The following is a 19,871-nucleotide window of genomic DNA, read 5'->3' on the forward strand; positions in this document are numbered from 1 at the left end:
CCCAGACAGCAAGTATCTTAGTTATTTTCTGTTAGCCTGCAAACTACAAAGTAAATCTGAGTTTCAAATGAAATGGCTAGGACTTTGACACTTCTTAAAATATACATTTTATTATTTTCTGGTGTTTGCTATGAAGGTTTCATTCAAATTGTGAAGGTACACAGCCTTTACAAACTTCTTGAGTTAAAGGTTTCTGTTGGTGGTTTTATGTTCTGTTTCTTTAAACACATAGGCTATAAAATGTTGAAATGCATTAGATGTTTAGTATTACCTCTTCTTAAATGCTGTGGAATGCTTTGTAGAAATACTGTATAAAATAAGGCAGACTTTGACAGGGAATTCAGTCATAAAATTTCATGGGAGAAAACAAAAAGTTCCAACGTATTATTTCTGTAGCCAAGGGAAGATCAGGTGGTCGTCACCAGTTTGTGGGAGAACTACTGCAGTTCTGGTGCACAGACAGGATACATTTCTTGTTTATTCTACTATTCTCAAGTGAGACCTTTTCAATAAAACTTATTTTAATTAACATAAATCAGACAATATTTAAACATACACATCTATCCTTACAGTGCAATAAAAATGTATCATTGTAGAGTATTTTGTATTTGCATTATGAAAATAAAAGGCCTGTACATCAATTAAATGTATATTAATGAGTATGAATCATGTAAATTTGTAATGCATCTAAAGTTGGCTTTGGCTTTTAAGTATTTATAAATTCATAGAAAATATTGAACATCTAACAAAATAAATAGAACGTATCATTTTAATCATAGATGCTAACAATCAACCTCAAAAATTCTTGTGTTATTCTTTACATTTGCTACTAAATTTCTTAAAGAGAACTCACTTTCAGTAGTGCTCAGAAGTGAATGATTGCACCTTCTCTGATGTGAAAAAATAGAGTACATCTATTTTTCATAGATCAAAAATTCCTTCTTAGAGAGTTGCATTTTAAATGTCTGATTGTTCTATGTAACTGTCTTAAGTGCTTATAAAAAGCATGTAGCTTTCTCAGTAAAAGCTGGGAGTCTCTATTAATAGATGCTTCTTTTTCACTTGCAGGATTGAGGATTAAGCAAAATCTTCTAGTGAATGTCCTTTTTATGAGGATTCTTCAAGGTCTTCCAGCTTCACGTACGGGTGTGAAGATACCGCAAAAATCTGTTCACTGATAAACCTCTTCAGTACAAGTACTGCAGCAATCCAGTGTAATTCCACCTGGGAGGCTTATTTCAGGGGAGTCCACACATGGTAGTTTGTGGAAGTCAACTGCTGACCTCATATCCTCTTGAAGCTGAAAGTTCCCCAAGCGCATGGGCGAGCCTTACTGTAACACTGAGGAGACCAAACCAAATCTCAAATTACATGAATAAAAGTGAGCTTGAGCAAATATGCATCTGGTTAGTAAATTACACACCATGGTCTAATTGCTATTCTGGTGGTGGTCGAAGGCTCCGCAGCTTCCTTTCATCTAATCCTTTCCAGTATTTAAAGTTATTATCCAGATGCTGCATCAGATTTGGCAGGTCTGCAAATGCTAGGGAAGAAAGGGTAGAGTGTATTTAGACTGCAGAACTGAAACAGTCACATGATTCTGTCTGCTTAAATATCACTTGAAATGTCTGGGCAACTGTGTGAAGTAGGAAAGCTTTAAATCTCTCCTGCTGATACTTGAAATGGTTTTGGCTGTACAGCTCTCATCACTCATGTGTCACTCAGGCCAATCAGAACAGTTCTGTAAGTCTACTTAGTAGTGGTATTGCAAGTCTCAGCAAAGGGACCCAGTTTTTCCAGGAGGGGCATAGCTAATTATACTTGTAATTATTATACTTCATCAAATCTCAAGTCACATGTCACGATCTGGCATTCAGGAGAGTCACATTTCTGACCACTTTTACCACAGAGGCAGCTCTTGGAAGGAAACAGCTGCTCCCCCAAGCAGTTTCCAGGCCATAGAAATTTGTCTTGAAGAATGACTGACATAAACATGGACAAAATAACTGTGCCCAAAGTGCTATCAAGGAGAATATGTTCTGTTCTCCATTTACAGAGAAGCAAGTTTAAAATGATGAAAGTTAAACATTGCCTGAACCAAATATATTGAAGAGAAGCCATGAGAATGGCTTGTAGCAGTATCAAAGTACTTCTAAGGAATAATGAAGTTATTAAGCTTACTTGACTGCAGAAATCTTTCCTTTTCCTTTCTTTAGGAGCCATAAGAAAGTAATTTTATATCACAGTAGTTTCAAACATTTACAAAATAGTTATTGTCAGGAAACAGAAGAGAGATTTGCTTACCATCCCAGGCATCAAACATATCTGTAATGAAGTAGTCAATGAATGATATTTGTGATTTGGGGATGCTGCAAGTATTTCTGTCAAAAACTGGCATCACAACAGGTAAACCTTGCCTCTTTTCTTCATCAGTCTGCAACAAAACCACTCTTGTGATTATACATCCAAGACTCATTAAGGGGCTTCTTTCAGAGCAGATTGTTTGGCACTGACTAGAGTGTGCAACTGCTAAATAAACAGAGGAACTTGAATAAATCTGAAGCAGCAGCAGCAACTTAATCTCAAGCACCTAGTCGCCCAGGTTTCAGGGAAATAGCAGGTGCCTTTCAACATTTCCCACAAAGTGGGAAGCATTTACCTTCTGCATCTACCCACAAAGCTGGCCCTAAGTAATATCACATGTTACTGATTAATCTGTGACTGCCTCAGAGCTAAAAGATGCTCAACTATTTTCAGTCTCTGATGGAAGTGACAATCTGTACCACACGGAGATGGCAAAATACCTTTTTTATCCTCTTTTCCCCCCCTTGAGGAGTACCCGTTGCAGTATTTGGTCTATCTGTAATAATCACTCTGCCCTCTCCTTTTCACCACCTTCCTAAAATCTTTTTTCAGCAGTGTGCTAAGGTCTTACAGCATTTCTTGGTGTGAGTGCTGTTCCCATACTAACATTAGCACCTGATAATCCCGTCTCTGTCTCTTGTGATGGGAATGCATTTGCAGGAAAAACTCAAAAATCTCATCTCCAACCTGAAACTTGAAAGCTCAACTTTTTCAAGAAGTGCACCACAGAAGTTGCCAGTTTCTGTCTGTCTGAGGGCATCTGATCTCATGACTACACTGACATATGCAACAGCCCATTATTTACAATGGTGGTTATTTTTCACACTCTGTAATGCAGCCCTGGATGTTCTGGGCAGTGTCTGCACTCTTGCCCTTCCCTTCCCTTTGAAAGAGATGCTCACCTGGGATTTCAGCAGCCCATCTGAGCTGCCTTACCTGTGCAAAGTACTCCTCTGAGATGCGTCCAGCCCACTCTATGCACTGCTCTTTGGGTCTGCACGGGTTGGAGATGTCAGCGCACTTTATCAACATGCGTTTGATAAGGATTCGGTTTTCAGGAGATGTGAGAACAGTTTTGATTGACTCTCCATCACCATTGTTCTGTAACATTGAAGAATTAAAACCAATCTGTTAGCAAGGTCTCTGTGCACTTACTCAAAAGCTTTGTGCCTTGGGAATACTTTTGGCTGATCCCATATGGATCCATCCTGCTACTGATGTCTAACTGAATTTATAGGGGGATTACAGATGTTAGCCACAGCTCTGAACTCCAGTTTCTGGATTCAGTCACTGTCTTTGTGACAGATCTCTTGGGCATCTTTGGGCAAGTTATCTAATCCCTCTATGCCTTATCTGCCTCCTTAGAAGCGTGGAGAGGATCCATTCATCACCCCACACATGGTGATGAACACTGTGCAGGCAGAAAAACGTAATTCTCTGCTGAAATCCAAGGATTAATGGACTTGCACATTAAGAGTGGACTAGTTGGTTTAAAAAAAGAAAAAGGGCTGACCCAAGATGCATGGTCATCCTCTGCAGGCAAACCTCACCAGCACGAGCATCCATCACTCTGAAGGCACTGCTATGTTAGGAGGGTCAGATCCCACACTGCCTCCCAGGCCTGCTCCTCTTCCCATTCCACTGGACCATATTAGCTCCTCAGTCTCTGACCTGACTAGGAATTTTGCTTTCTGAGAGTTTATCAGTATTAAAGCAATACACTAGAAACATGCTTCCATACAGCCTCATCTTTCCTTTCCAAGTCTAGCAAAGTTTTCAGCCCACACACAGCTTATATTTGGTTCCCAGGCTGCACACAGAAGCACGTCAATGGCACTCTATATTTGGAGCCAGGATACAGTTAATATGAGTAAAGACTTCAATGATCCAAAAGAGAAGCTATTTTCTGTGGAGCTCTGATAAGGTAAGTTTCCAGAGGACAGACACTGAGGATTAAAATATCATTTAGAATTACCTGTAAGTACAGCACCATTACTTCACTCTTTAGGTATGAGTAAGTACAGAAATTTATAACACCTCTACTCAGAATAGAAACTCTTTAAAGCAAGTGGTGTACTAGTCTTCTTTGGCACCTAACAAGCTCTTGGTCTATGGTCAGAACAGTGAAGAAGCAGCAGCAACAACAATGATCATAATCATGATGTGCCACCAGTCCCTGCAGTGTTTTGTACAAAGAAGAGATACAAAGCAGCGGAAGCATTCTGACATTTTTCAGGAAAAAAATCATCTTATGGGGAAGAAAGTTCTTCCTAAAGGAAGAAACTGACAATGACAATAATAAAAATAAATGATTGGGTAGTGTACTTGCTCAGAAACACCAAGTCCAAAGTTCTCACCAAAGTGAGACTCCAAAATCAATTATTTTTTCCTGATTTGTAGACATGTAGAAGGGAAGATACAGAGAAGACAAAGTGAGGTGCACACACCTCCAAAAACATGGCAAAGTTACGTAAGAGAAAGCCAAAATAAAGTTGTGAAAGCTCCAGAAACACAAGCTTGGAAATGAAACATGGCAAAGTTGTCAGAGATCATTCAGTTCAGGCTATAGAGAATATCCTCGCAGGTAAACCACAAGGAATAGAGAAAGGACATTCGCTTCTGTGATCCGATCAAACCAAAGGCACCGTTCTACTTGCTGGATGCAGATGTCTTGGGAATAAAATGTGCTAACTGTGCTTAGTCCCAGCATCCTGCTCAGAGTGCAGAGGTGTCTCTGCATGTCAGATGTTGGCTTCCTGGCATAGGCTTAGGTGACATCATGAAGGGAAATGGGAGGATAAAGGATGCTGGAGCTGGAAAAGATTTTTTTCAGTTTATGAAACAAAAGAAGAAAGGAAACAAACAGAGCAGCTTCTCAGCATGGCTCTTTGAACAAATATGTATAAAAATAATAAATAAAAAAAAAGAGGAACTGTCCCATTTGGAACACACAGTTGGCAGCTCAGCCTGCAAACACTACACTCTGAGTCACCGCCATGACTGGAAGCCAGGCCAGGAAACACACGCTGCCGCTGCAACCAGATATACAACCAGACTTGAAAAAGGATCTGCCAGTGTTGTTCTGCTGGTAACAAGCACAGCAAAGGATTTGCTTTACCCACTCACACATTACAGCCTTTTAATAAGAACCTGCTGAACTGAGAAACTCCCAACCAAAGGAAGGGAAACATTTTGCTTCTTGTTTCAAATAAATACTATATAGCCTTTGTCTTTCTTCCCATCCTTGGGCAGAATTTGCTGTGAATCACAAATGCCTGGGGCATATTATTTTCCTGCCTGGCAAGGGCAAAATTAAACTTCTGTTTGATTTCTACATGTCACTGTATGTGTTTTCACTGACTGTATAGGTCCAAGCCCCATTCTTAAACAGCAACAGCTACTCAGCTCTCCGTATCAGACAAGAGGAGGAGTTTGGCTTTTTGGATGGATGCTGCTGCTCAAAAAACTGGTGCATCTCAGTGCTTGGGGCTGGGAGGAAGGGCTGTGTGCACTGAGCCAGGCCAGTACAGCCCTTCAGAAGGACCAGATGCCCAATAGAGTTACTCACTCCACAAGGTCAGCCCATGCAGAGCACTACACCCAACAGCAGCAGCTCCTTCCTTCTCCATGTCTCTTCCCCTCCTAGCAAATGAATGCTGCTACACTCACTCAGAAAGGCTGACCAGCTGAGGACTTTACAGCCTTTCTCCTAGTTTAGTCAGTAAAACCAGTATCCTACTGGGACTTTGGCTTCACATTCACATAGTTCTCATTAGTATCGCTGGGTGCCAAGAACAAAGCTAATTCTAGCATCTACTCCTGTGGACAAAGCTACTCCCCTCCAAATAAGCTCCAGTTCACTTCTGACAGAATCACAGATGGGTGAAGGAACAAGAACTGTTCCTCTCCCACCCTCAGATAATAAAAAGACTGCCCTCCCCATTGCACACAACAGTCATAAATGTGGCTTTCTAAAAAAACATGGTAAGAAAACACAGAAAACCTTTACAGCTCCTCCAGGACGTTGCCACCAATGCAAACTTTATTATAATCCTTTCTGAAAATCTTCTCTTTGCAAAAAAACAGTCCAACAAAATTATACACTGCTCTTACTGGCAGCAAAACTGCTGGTTGAAGCTGTTATTGAAACTGGTGTGGTTTTTCAGGAGTTCTTAACAGGCAATTTCATTGTGTCCATGGGGTTCCATATGGCTATTGATTATGCCTATATGATACTGGCAGGGTTTTGGTAGTGGGGGAGGGGCTACAGGGGTGGCTCCTGTGAGAAGCTGCTCAAAGCTTTCCCAGCTCCAAGTCTGACCCGCTGCTGGCCAAGGCTGACCCTCTGCTGTAACACATTTAAGGAAAAAAACCAACCAACTGCTGCAAAACCTGTAGTGGAGGGGAGGAGCAGGATGCAAGAGAAGCAACCGTGCAGTCACTAAGTCAGAGAAGAAGGGGAGGTGTCAGAGCACAGATTCCCCTGCAGCCCGTGGTGAGATACCAGGCTGCAACCCATGGGGAGGGCAACGATGGAGCCAAGATCCACCTGCAGCCCATGGAGGTGGATGCTCCTGAAGAAGGCTGTGACTCCATGGGGGACCCAGGCTGGAGCAGTCTGTTCCTGAAGGACTGCACCCCGTGGAAGGCACTTGCACTGGAGTAGTTCATGAACTGCAACCTGTGGGAAGGAGAACTGTCTCCTGTGGGAGTGACTCCACACTGGCCCAGGGGAGGAGTGTGAGGAATTCTCCCCCTGAGGGAGAAGAAGCAGCAGAAGTAACACGGGGTGAACTGACCACAGCTCTCATTCTCTATTCCCCTGCACTACTGAGGGAGAGGAGGTAGAAAATTCAGGAACAAAGCTGAGCCCAGAAAGAATGGAGGGGTGTGGAAGGTGTTTTAAGATTTGGGTTTGTTTTCATTCATAGAATCACAGAATGGTAGGGGTTGGAAGGGACCTTTAGAGATCATCTAGTCCAACCCCCCTGCAGAAGCAGCTTCACCTAGATCAGGTCGCATAGGAGCATGCCCAGGCGGATCTTGAAGACCTCCAAGGAAGGAGCCTCCACAACCCCTCTGGGCAGCCTGTGCCAGGGCTCCCTCACCTCAACAGTGAAAGAGTTTTTTCTCATGTTTAAATGGAACTTTTTGTGTACCAGCTTCATCCCATTACCCCTTGACCTGTTGCTAGCTACTATAGAACAAAGGGATGCCCCAACCTCCTGACACCCCCCATTGAGATATTTGTAAATATTAATAAGATCCCCATTATCCTACTCTGGTTTGATGGTAGCAAATGAAACTGAGTTTTTAAAGGAAGCAGACAGACAGCCCATGAACGCTGAGGCTCCAGACAGCCACTGAAGGCTCAGGGCCTCCTTGCCAGAGAATGCAGCACGTAGCAGTCGATACACCTGCCCTTATGCTGCACCACCAGTGGTTCCTGTTGTGAGTGAAGGAGTAATTCAGCTTCTGTTCTGAGGTAAATCTTAGCTCCTTTGCAGAAAAGGCCAACAAAAATGCCAAATCTTGCCACTAGCACTCTCTCCATGGGAGAGGTTGGGTTCATCAAAGTGGCATTTTTGACAGGAAGATATACAGCCCAAGGTGCTGGTCCCAAGTACAACATCATAGCACTGCAATATCAATAGGATCCAAGTCCCACTCACTCTCAAAATGTTAAACAGAGGTCATTCCAACCCAGAGGTGAAAGACACACTTCCAATTTCTCTTTCTCCATGTTTCTGATGAACTTCCTCAGTATACCATACGGGGATATCCTACTGCCAAGGGTTCCCAGTCCCTGCCTAGTCATTTTAAGGAGGACTTGTGGTGTTGCTTACCCCATTTTCTTCTAATGCTGCCAAGGGTTTATTAATGCTGTTGACAAACTTGTTGACATGTTCAAAGTGCTTTGTCATTTCTGTTGCTAAGACCATGTCAATAATGGCTTGGCGAAGGGTTCGATACTCATTCCTGTTTAAAGAAGGAAACAATTAAGAATGCTGGCTGGTTCACAAAGGGCTGCTTGCTAAAACAAGTCTAACAAAAATGTTACAGACCATTTCCGCTTAAGAGAGGTGCTGGGGGAAGAAAGAACAGTAAAAAAGGCTTGGATGAAGTACCCTTTGGTATGCAGAGATATATGTGCTAGAGGCATGACTGGATCTCTAGCAGAAACAGTGCAAGAGCTAGGCAGAAGCGGAGTCACCACCTACTAAGGAGGGTTTGCCAGGACATGCCACACCAGCATGTTCCCGAGGCTTTTAGCACAGACACTCAGCAGTGGCTCATGCTCCAGCCAAGTTTTCAGCAGTACTTTTCTGCTTTATCTTGACAGGAGCAAGGCACTGGTCACATTGTCATCCTAAACAGCTTTCTAGGGCTGGACGAAGAACAACAAGCCCTTCACTATTGTTCCCAGTGCAACAAGGCAATTAATTTTTGCCTGCTGTTCTGTTGCTCTATCCTCATTCTACCCAGCAAACATCTACCCATTCAGACACAGCTTGTCCAATGATATCCAATGACACAAAATGATTCTTTGGGACTTGCTAGCATTAGCATTTACACTAAATCCTTAGACAGGGTCCACCTTTTTATCCAGAGGAGGAACTGAAACCATGGGATTACGCCAAAGTCTGTGCAGGATGGGCAGAAGCACTTTATTGTTCTACACCCAATCTTCTGCAAGGGCTATAGTTATCCACAAGGCACTGCCCTCCTTCTAGGATCCTTGTTTGCATTATCTTATGTTACACAGAAGGAAGTGAGAGATGCTGGGGGCAGACAAGGACTCTGGGTTCTAAGCTTACCTTTCCATGTTTTTAAATATATTGCATTTGTCATCCCGAGTGGTGAGCTGGAAAGCCAGGGCAGCATGATGGCTCTCCAGCACTGCAGTATCGTTGTAGAGAATTGCTAGCTCGCTGCCAGCATTGCACAGGAAAGAATTTGTTCTTCCTGGGTGATCCACATCATGGACCGTGGCAGCGATGAGTGCGGCAACCTCATCAATCGGATCCAAAGTTTGCTGAAAATAGAAGGATGCTTAGTTTTCCTGGCAGACTCATTAGAAACACTACTCTGTCCATAGATTAAGCCAAGCTGCTGAGGAATAAAAGCCAGGACTCTGCAGATAGTAAGGGTCAGATATTCTAGACACAGCAATGGAAAATTCATTATAAGCTTCGTTGAACACTGCATGACTTTTTTGGCCATTTTGTCTCTTGAATTTTGACTTAACCACCCTTTTGTCAAAGCATAGCCAATTACAGAAATGCAAAGTAATAAACTAGTTTGTGTTTACTAACAGCACAGAAACAACCTCCTCACTTAGAGGATCAACAATATCCTCCTCACTTAGAGGTAGGATATTTGGATTGGAAAAAAGACCAATACTGCTAAAGATGATTCTATTTCCACCAGCCTCCTTCATTCCTTTTGGAAACTTAATGTGTCCTAATCACATTCCACTAATGTGCTGGCTAGGTTTACAGCTTGTAAAGAAAGTTTCCCATATATCCAGTTCTATAATAACAATGTCCTGGGGCTACAGCTAATATGAATTGTATGGAGAACACTTGATGTTTTACACCCATGGAAAAATTCCATGACACGTTGTTCTATACTTTCTGTATCAGATTCTGACTCTCTTAGCATGCTGCACTCCATGCTTTGTCTACTTACAGTGGTCATTGCTTTATATCCATCTTCCCTATAATGAAACACAAAACTATTTGACTTTTAGCATTTTACACTTAAGTTTTAGTAGGATATTAATAGCATAAAGGTGAAAAAGAATGAAGTATCTCAGAAATATACTGTATACATTTGGCAACTACCCTTTATGCTATGTTTGTGCTGACTTGTGAAGGATCACAGATACAAACAATTATCTTAAATATTTTGATAAAATGAAAGAGACATAAGAGTAGAAATGTTCCCATTTGAACCTGGGAGCAGGGCAGATGATTTCCATTCTAATTACCTTCAATTTAAGGTCCAGGTTCTCTACTGGCTTTGCCAGTACCATTCAGAATGGTTAGACTTAGTAGTGAAAAGATAATCCCTACCCTACTTTAGAGTTGCTGAAATTAAGGCAGTGACTTGACTTTGATGGAGCCCAGATATTCATTGATGACTGTCAAGGAGGGTCTTGTGGAGAAGAAGAAAAGGCAAAGAATTAGTTCTACTCTACATTCACAACTTTGTCTGAAGTATTACCTGCCATGTGTTAGCTTCTTCCTTCTTATTTCAGCTGCTGCTCATGGCATTCTGTTTTTGTGGTATGAAGTTAGGAGAGAGAGATTTTTATAACAGGCTCTCCTCAGAGGGACACACTGATGGGTGCTCAGTTTGTCTGAGAAAGACCTGTGCAGATAGGAAGTGGCCAGAAACTGGAGAATATTTGATCTGTAGGACCACAGCAGTGTATCTGACTCTTACTTCCTGAGTCTAACATAACAAACTTCATAGGGATTTACAGCACCTTTATTCCAAACTTCAGGTCAAGAATTCTAACTTTGTCATCTTAGCTCCCGTGGCACAGAATTGGAAATGACTCTGAGAACAATGCTTCAGTCTGGGAGGCAGAAAATTTTCCCAGGCAAGAGCTGAGTACAACTTACTGAAACAAAAAAACCCTTCTCAGTGTGAATTTGAATGGCAGAACCTGGCCTTCCATATTTAGGTTAAGCTCAACTCTGGGTAACACAAAAGCAGCTGGGCTGTAACTTTGAAAATACAGAGAATTTTGAACTTTGATTCTGCTCCTTCTGCTGCAATGGTTTTTTCTCTTCCTATGCCTACAGAGGAATGGAAATAACATTCTAGAAAAAGGAGGTGACAGTCATGCTTCTGTGGTATTGAACTGAGCCCAGATTTTGTCTGTGTTTCATAGATATTCTTGGGAAAAAACAGGCAAAGTCCTGGCAAATCAGAGGCTGAAAATATCCAGTGAAGTTCTACTCCCACTTAGTATATAGCATTTGAAAGTCAGCCTCTGGAGAGCACACTACTGAGCTGCAGCTTCAGGTGAAGGGACTTAGCATAGCTTCAGTAAGCTGTCAGAAGCTTGGTTATAGTCACAAATGTCTCAGCCAGGTGCCCACCACTAGCACTGTCCTTAGGCAGGCCAGTTCAGGGTAGGCATTTCTACAAAAAAATGCAACTCAGAGATATGCACTGCCTCTCCACCACATACACATGCAAGCACTGTTTCACCCCAGCCTGCCCTCTGGGCATGTGAGAACAAAGGTTGCTCTGATTTATTCTGGTTGTCAGTGGCTGTAATATGCCAGCGGGTGTTACGGTACAAGGAACTTTGATAAGTAATCTCTTCCAATGCAGGCTCTTTAAGCCTCAGGGCACCTCATCCAGTAGGTGATACAGACTTGGAAGAACTAAATCTATTTTATGGCCTATCTTGTCCTGGGAGCCTCACAAGCCATCACAAGGAATAAGAGATGGGGATTTATCACATTAAATCTGTACTTGGCAGGTACCATCACCAAAAGAATTCCGTCATTAGCTCGGCTGAGGAAGTTTAACTTTACAAAGAATTTTTGTTTTAAAAGGATAACAGCTCAGTTCCTGTAATATTAGTACCCATCCTTCCACAAATAAGATCCTAGAACTCATGTAAAGGAGTCCACATCTTTGACCTCAGAGTTCCCAAACTGGCTGGTACTATGTAGATGTTTGGCTCTTGGTATTGCGTGATCTTCCTTTGAACCCACCTGTACTTCTCATCTACATTGTTTCTTACAAATGTGGACTCACCTTTACTCTTTCTTTAGACAAAAAATATGCAGTGGCATGCAGTACATCTGCTGAATGAGTAGAATTATGGTAGGAGTTGGAGGAATGGTAGTTAGCTTCAATAACTTGTAACCATGACCTCAGAGTTAACTCTGAACAGTTTAGGAATTCACAGATTCCAAAGCGAGCAAATATTTTCAGACCCAGATAAACCAAAGGCCTGTGGAGAAAAAGAAACACAAACTTTTAAAACAAGTGAGGGTGAAATAATATTACACAGCATAAATAGTTTGAATCTATACAGCATTTTTAACCAAAGGCATGTCAGGTTAGGTGTAAGGGCCTTGTTTCAGAATGACAATCCCGACCTGTAGAAATGTTCTGCCTACCCGTCATGTGTGTGTTCAGAATCTTGCCAGTTCCTGACATTTCCAGGAACATTATAAAGGCTCTATATTGCTGCTGTACCACACATGGCAAGTGTTTTGGGCCTTGGGGAGTCCAGGTCGGGTAAATGTAGACTGCAGTCAAATTGAGATAAATTAGCAAGTACTGAACTCTGTGCATGAGAGGAGGGAAGTAATCTTGGTGCTGCCACAGACTCCTTGTTTACAGTTAGATTAAGTACATCTATGCTGCGATCACTATTTTTTCTGCACTACAGATCTGCTCCATTGCTTTTATGTCCACCCCTGCAGGCTTCCATTGCTCATTGACTTTGCATGCAATGTAGGATAAGAGATGGAGATATCTGGGAAGCAAACGACCAGGTTGGAGTATGCCATTTCTAGAAGACAATAAGGGCCAGATGAACCTTCAGGCTAACCCAGTCAAAGACCTGTCTCCAAGAATAGACAACATCACTCTATTCCAGTACTCTTGCTTCTCCCAGGCCAAACTGCACAATTTAAACACATAATATTTCTAATCTGAAAGCTGTGAAACAGGAATATGTTTAATAGAGCAAATTAAAAAGAACAGTTTTAGACCATTAGCCTTTTTTTCTAACCCAATTAATATCACTGTTTTCTTGCTCTATTCATTTTTTTTTTGCTTAAGTAGAACAGGTATAGTGGTAAATATTGTCAAGTATGGATTCTTAACAACAGATTCTAAATCCTTCTTTTGGCATCTCACTTTGCTGCTTGATTCCAGATGCATTAAGCACTCTGATTGTTAGCTACACCTGAGAGGTGAGGTGAGATCACTTAGAGCTGGATAGAAATCTTTTGGCAAAACCACTCAACAACAGTCATATACTAGAATCATAATATCACAGAATGGTAGAGTTGGAAGGGACCTTTAGAGATCATCCAGCCCAACCCCCCTGCAGAAGCAGGTCAGCCTAGATCACATCACACAGGAACATGTCCAGGTGGGTCTTGAAGACCTCCAAAATAAATTCCCCTTGCTCTCCCAACGTAGCACTGTCAGACAAAGGTTTCTTTAGGTTTCTGTGTCAGTGAACTGCAATGCACTAAAGCTTAGATTTAATGAATTACCTTGGCTTTACTATCCACGTCTGCTTGGACTTGAAGACAACACTAATAACAAATTAATACTTGTGATTCATCGAAGATCACTTTAACTTCCTTAACAAATGAATTGCCTTTATCTAAACACAGCAGGAAGCAATCATAATTATAATACCTTTATTAAGAGGACAGGAAACAAAGTACCTCCTTTGTTCCTCTGTGGTCTCTCCAAACCAGTAAGAACAGAAACACCTGGTGATCTCATGCTGTTGGCTACCTGGTGATCGCCACCAGCATGTGGGCTGGCATAATTAAATCCTAAGTTACTGCAACGTGTTTATTAAATGTTGTAAATCACATGGACTGACTACATTTAAAAAACCCCACTGTATCTAATACCAAATCTCTTTGAAGAAGAATAAAAATCTGTCTTTTCCCACTTTTTTTGGCTCACAAAACCATAGTCTAAAAATGAAATGCATAATTGTTAACTAAATACCTTAGCCATTGTTTTTTAATACATTTCAAAGCTCTTACACATCTGGGATTTTGATGAGGGTTTAAGATAGTCAATTCACTGCAGGATCTGGCCTCCAAATTAGTGTCTCCCAGAAGCTTCACATGATACATGAAACTAGGCTCAAAGGAGAACTTTTGAAAAAAAACCAGAAAATAAACCCAAGGATTTAAAGAGAAAGATGAATTTACAGTCTTAGTGGGAGCATTTGCTACTAATGAAGTACAGTCTATCAAAACTGCTGATCTGCTTCTCTGATGGAAATCAGTAGGCACTACTTTTTATCAGTAAATATTCTTCAGTTAATCTTACACATAAAATGTAGCCTGACCAGATTTTAAAGACTTTTCTCTGATCTCAAGGAAGGCTGTATTTGAATTCTAGGAACAAAAATTACTCAATTACATGGAGAGAAAATAAAACATGGTCTGTATCAACTGATCATGTTAAGATCAGCATGCTGACTCTGTATGTGGTTGTCCATAATTTGAATTCCCAGAAGAAAACATTTTGATTTGTAGAACTTTTCTGTTGTTGAGAACACAAAAGGAAGGCCTTTAAAATTAGGTTATTTTGTTATTACACCATATCAAAGACATATTTTGTGTCTTCACTTAAATCCACTGGAAATCTGCAGGAAATAGCATATGATGACACAGAAGATATTTAGTGGTTTCATACACAACTAGAAATGACAGTGAGAAAACTTCAAACATTTGACTTTGGAAAGAAAAGTAATTCCATTTAAAAGCACAGGTAAAGAGTTGATTACAGGATGACATTTAAGTCAGTTTTCAGCAGCTTCAATTTATGAGCTCTTGAGCTTACTGACCTTTTATGGGTGGCAGCCTCAAGTTCGAAGATATCAAAATCCCAATGTTCTTCATTTTCCATAGCCTGTGTTATCTGTGGGGGTATGTCATTGAGGGAGATGGGAGAGATCAGACTGCCAGCCACCTGATGAGTTTCTGTTGAGGAATATATTTGCAGATGACTATTAATAACCCTGAAGTACACTTTCATTCAATGTATGTATTTTCTTTTCTGCAGTAATGCCTGGCAACTGTGGTTTCTAGAAAGCTCAGTAATGTTATAGAACAATGCTTATAAATAAACCAAACCAAAACAATGCTTCTAAAAAAGAACATCTGATCACTTTGCCTCTGCTTCTTAAATTTCTTAACATGTTTTAATATCTCAGTAACTACCAAATTAAAACTTACGTTTTGCTGACAATATGTATTCATTCCCTGATAATCTTCGCAAACCATCCTGTTCAATAAAAGTGGAGAGTTAAATGCAGAGTATTGTACAGAAGGTCTGTAAGACAATACCAAACAGCAGCACAATGACTTTAGAGAAGCCTGACTGCAACCTGTCACATTTATTAAAGCTGTCTTTCCTTTATTTTTGTGTACCAGTAAGATTTGCCTTTTTTACATACAGTTCATATTGGAAACTGCAAGATGTGGGACACAAGATGAACTTAAATTGAGGTAAAAGCTCCACTTTCTTAGATGCAGATGAAGGTCTGTAACTACAGCCCTTGTTTGGCCCACACACACAGAGGCTCTGGGTGTGTGCCACAAACCAGACACCATATGTCCACATACTTCCCATCAACAAGTAAAGGTGAGTGGTGAGAGGGAAGGGATGGAGACATGCTTCTGCAGACCAGGTCATGACTGGCAGATTGGGTCCCCTCAGCAGCATAATTATCTTGTGATTTGTTGCTGGGATTGCAGAACAAAAATTACTCTCAGGCTTCCTTTCTATCAAAGGAGAATGTATGATTGTTTATTCTCCAATTCATTGCCTCCTAGGCTTAATTCTGGTATGATGCCCAGATGTGCAAATTGAGACAAAGAGTCAAAACTAACAGAATGAGATATTAAATATTTACTTTTCAGCTCATAATTCTAAATGCTGTGGCCCAAATCCTGCTTGCTCTTTTGATGTATACAAGTGTTAGTTACTGCACAGTAACATTTAGCCCATGATGTTAAATAAGTTACTAAAAAGAAATACCTTCTTCTGAATGTACCTTACTAACAATGTTATACACCCAAAGTACAGCAGAAGCAAATATGGATGCTATATCTGAACATGCAATGTCTGCACTTAAAAGAATTGTATATCTTATTTTTATTTTCACATTTGTAAGTAAATTGGAGTTTTGTGATTTGAAAGGGAGTACTACTCCTGTAACTGGCTCAGTGACTTTAATAGCACTGCTATGACACAAATATTTAGGACACCAAATGCTGTCTATCGTTTAGAATCAAAGATTAGGTCTTTTAAGAGCTGAAATAACAGGTGTAATTGTAACTGGCAAATCCATCTTTGAACTCCCAATGCCCTCTCATCATGAATTTTGCTTGAAGAGTTCAAACCCAATAAACTGCTACTTGTTCCCCTGCTAAGACAGAACTTATAAACATGAAATGCAATAAAATATGATTCTGTTTTCAACTGACCCTTTGCTGGAAAAATGTTTCTCCAAGATAATTTAAAAACTCATACTATACCATATTACCCTCATGCTCTGGAATGGATTTTGTCAGCTTTTCTGTTACTCCATAAAATATCCTTTGCTTTGTTTCTAGTCAGGAGTTTGTATTTTGCAATATTAGCTACATGTTCTGGGACCATGGACTGAATAGAGCCAGAACACAAGTTTATGTAAAAATCTACAAGCCACAAAAAGGAGAAAACAGTTGAGTTTATGGGCTGTGTGTGTTCTGTAGGGAAAAGAGTCACTTTGAAACTCTAATTATTATATGTATCTATATTCTTCCTGTATTTTTATAGTTGAGGTAAGAATACATTTTATCTACTAAGTAAATTCAACCCTATATGAACCATTCAGGTCTTCTGGAATTCTTGAAGTTTCTTTTATGTTTCTCATGATTGGATATTTGCTGTGGTATTTTCAAAGGCAAAAATACATGTTTCAAGATTCTGACAGATACTGCAAAAGCATCTTGGTCGTTACAGCATGAAATTATAATAGCCCAGAGACACTGCTGGAAAGCTCACATCTTATGCACCCAACACAATGCCATTTTTTTTCCTGAGGTAGCCTTCTTTTAGATGCAACCTACAAGCTAATGGGAACACATATCCTTATGGCACAAGTAACATACATCCAAGTCCATCTAGTTATTATCAGCAGAACTGGATTCTAGGCTCTGAGGAGTTGGGTTCAATTCTTGCTTTGCTACATGCTCTTTGTCCAACTTTGGGAACACCTCTTCCTTTTTCAAATGTCTATGTTCCTCTTTTCATAACTTAACAACATAATGCCCTCAGTCTTGTTCTTGCCTTATTTATTTGAATTATGAATTATGTGGAATATGACTGTATTTTAATATGTCACATTTGTGTTTCCAGGCTGCTGTATTCTGATCTTTCTATGAGTCTCTACAGGTATAAATATAATCCAAGAAATATCAACAAAGTAATTATTTTTGCATTCTTTTGAAAGCATGTTCTTTCTGTAAACTGAAAAGCCCTCCAAATAGGCTATTCTAAATAATAAATACATAAAAAGTAATAAATACAAGTGTCTAGCTATCTATCTTTCTTCCTCTCCCATCTATATCTTTCTAAAATTAATGATGTGGAAAAAAAGAATTGGTTTTCCTTTCCATTTCTAGGAAAACTAATGCTTCAAGGAGACTGGTCAATTTTCTTCCCTTTTTCAGAGCTACATTACTAAGGGAGGGTTGGGTATCCACAAAAAGAAGTGTGTAGTTTTTGCTGAAAATTTGTCATTGTAGAAGCAAAGCATATGTCAGATGATAAAAATCAAGTAACTAGGAAAATCAGGCAGCAGAACATTAATCAACAGCTGTTTGTGGCAATATGTACTTACTGTCATTAACCCTCCGACGAGGTCACTTGTATGTGGATCCTCATCTTTTGTCCCCAGTTGTGGAGAGTACAATTCAGTGGTTCTTAAAATCTCCAAAACACGGTCTAAAGCTTCTGCAACTGGCATTGGACTGCTTTCTTGTGCAGCATTGATGATGTTTATTACCTAGTTTAGCATTAGACATGTTTTGAATTTAGAAGAGATTTGAGAAAGAACAGAGAGAATCAAAATGAAAGGGATGTTAATAAAACACTGATGTTTGCTACTCACTCTGAGAACAAGATTGTGGCCTTAGAGACAGCATTCTTATTAATGACTTTACCATTCAAGGCACAGCCTCAAAATGTCTCTGAATGGATTTAATACAACCTTCTCCCATTTGTCTCTCTCAGGTTTTTAAGGAACTGATTTTTACCAAATCCTTGAATGATTTCAGAAAGCAGTTTATAATGCATAAATAAGAAGGAGGAACTCTAGTTCCTTCTTTACATAGGCAAAAGTCCTCAAAAAGGGTCACACAACAGCTGTCAACATGGAGGGCACTTTACTAAACAGGCCTGGGAAAACTTTGTTCAGAGCCTCTGGCTTTTTGGAGCTTCACCAGCAGGCAGGTGGAACAGGGGAAGAAGTTGCACCACAGGCCAGCACTGTCTTGCTCCTCAGTCTGGATGCTGTACAGGAGCCTTATGCCCCAGTATTCTGGTGCAGCACAGCTGACAACAGGTAGTGACATGCACTTACTTTGGTGATGGGTGCTTCAATAGTCATGGAATGTATCCTGGCCATGGAAGAGTGTCGCCTTTGTGAGCTGCCTGTGTGGAAAATGAAGCAGAGTTTCTATCTTAATTTCAGCAACACGACATGACAGGAGGATTCAGCCAAGAAATCTTCATGCATTTTCTGAACTGCTTACTCTGCTGTGCCCTTCAGAGCAAATTCATTGCAGAATGCATACACAGGCTTGTTATGCTGGGAATACACAAGTGCAAGACATGCTTGCTGAACGACTAATGTCCCTGATTAGAGATAAGTAGCTGTAACAGCCTGGCAAAATCATGGCCTTGGTTTGTTGGGGTTTTTTTTTAACTATTCAATAAAAACCTCAGTTAATAACTGTACAGATGTGTATATGTATAAACAGTAAGGCACAGGTAGGTTAACTATTGCATCTAGATTATTATGGGATATAACTACTTTTGCTGTCTGATGCAACGTAAGTCATAATGAGTCAGCTTCCAAGCTGAGGTAAATCAGGTAAGCTCCTCTGAAGTGAAGATACCTATGTCAAACTAAAACAACATTAGTCCTGGGCTACCATTCTTTGGAAACTGAAAAACAAATTATTTATACCAGTTACCAATTTTTGTTCTGCAGGAAAAGGCCAAGATAGGATTTTTCTGGGTAATTACGTTGTGCTATCTATAAAATGCAGACAGATGTCTGTTATTCTGTTCTGAGCAGCTCATAAGAAGAAGAATCAATGCTAATTTTGCTATACTGCAGTATAACTGTATTCTCACTGACACAGAGCTACTAGTTTCACTAATTTCAGACCTACTCTGTTTCACAAGCATCTGCTGCCCAGACTGTATGATGCATGCTTTAACAAAATCATGTAAGTATCAGCAATAGTTTTGAATATGTGACTCATCTATCAAGTCTGGGGTGAACAAAATACAACATGGTGAAAGGAACCAATATTTGTAAAAAAATTATCTTCATCTTTTTATCAAGAGGTATGAAATGTAATAAGTCATAAGGTTCAGAGTTTGCCATTTGTACTTGAAAGTATCTGTGTTGAACCTCCTGCAGGACAGTAGACAATAGCTTTCCATGCTTCCCTTGCTCAAAAAAGGAGAAGAAAAAGAGGCTA

At 40.3% G+C, this 19,871-nt stretch overlaps 1 protein-coding gene across 1 annotated transcript in view; it reads right to left on the reverse strand.

Moving 5' to 3' along the window:
• Positions 1-762: 762 nt before the first annotated feature.
• The window catches only part of PDE8A (phosphodiesterase 8A), a 126,867-nt gene continuing 107,758 nt past the window's right edge, over positions 763-19,871 (reverse strand). Inside the window, exons 14-24 of the mRNA XM_061999732.1 lie at positions 18,740-18,810; positions 17,999-18,163; positions 15,345-15,393; positions 14,954-15,089; positions 12,151-12,349; positions 9,183-9,400; positions 8,211-8,343; positions 3,301-3,465; positions 2,305-2,434; positions 1,424-1,543; positions 763-1,341 (exon numbers count right to left, since the gene is read on the reverse strand). Of these exons, the coding sequence (XP_061855716.1) occupies positions 1,437-1,543; positions 2,305-2,434; positions 3,301-3,465; positions 8,211-8,343; positions 9,183-9,400; positions 12,151-12,349; positions 14,954-15,089; positions 15,345-15,393; positions 17,999-18,163; positions 18,740-18,810 (1,373 nt within the window). The 3' untranslated portion in view covers positions 763-1,341; positions 1,424-1,436. The remainder of the gene's footprint in view (positions 1,342-1,423; positions 1,544-2,304; positions 2,435-3,300; positions 3,466-8,210; positions 8,344-9,182; positions 9,401-12,150; positions 12,350-14,953; positions 15,090-15,344; positions 15,394-17,998; positions 18,164-18,739; positions 18,811-19,871) is intronic.

Source organism: Colius striatus, chromosome 7, assembly GCF_028858725.1.
Source record: "Colius striatus isolate bColStr4 chromosome 7, bColStr4.1.hap1, whole genome shotgun sequence".
Classification (NCBI taxonomy): domain Eukaryota; kingdom Metazoa; phylum Chordata; class Aves; order Coliiformes; family Coliidae; genus Colius; species Colius striatus.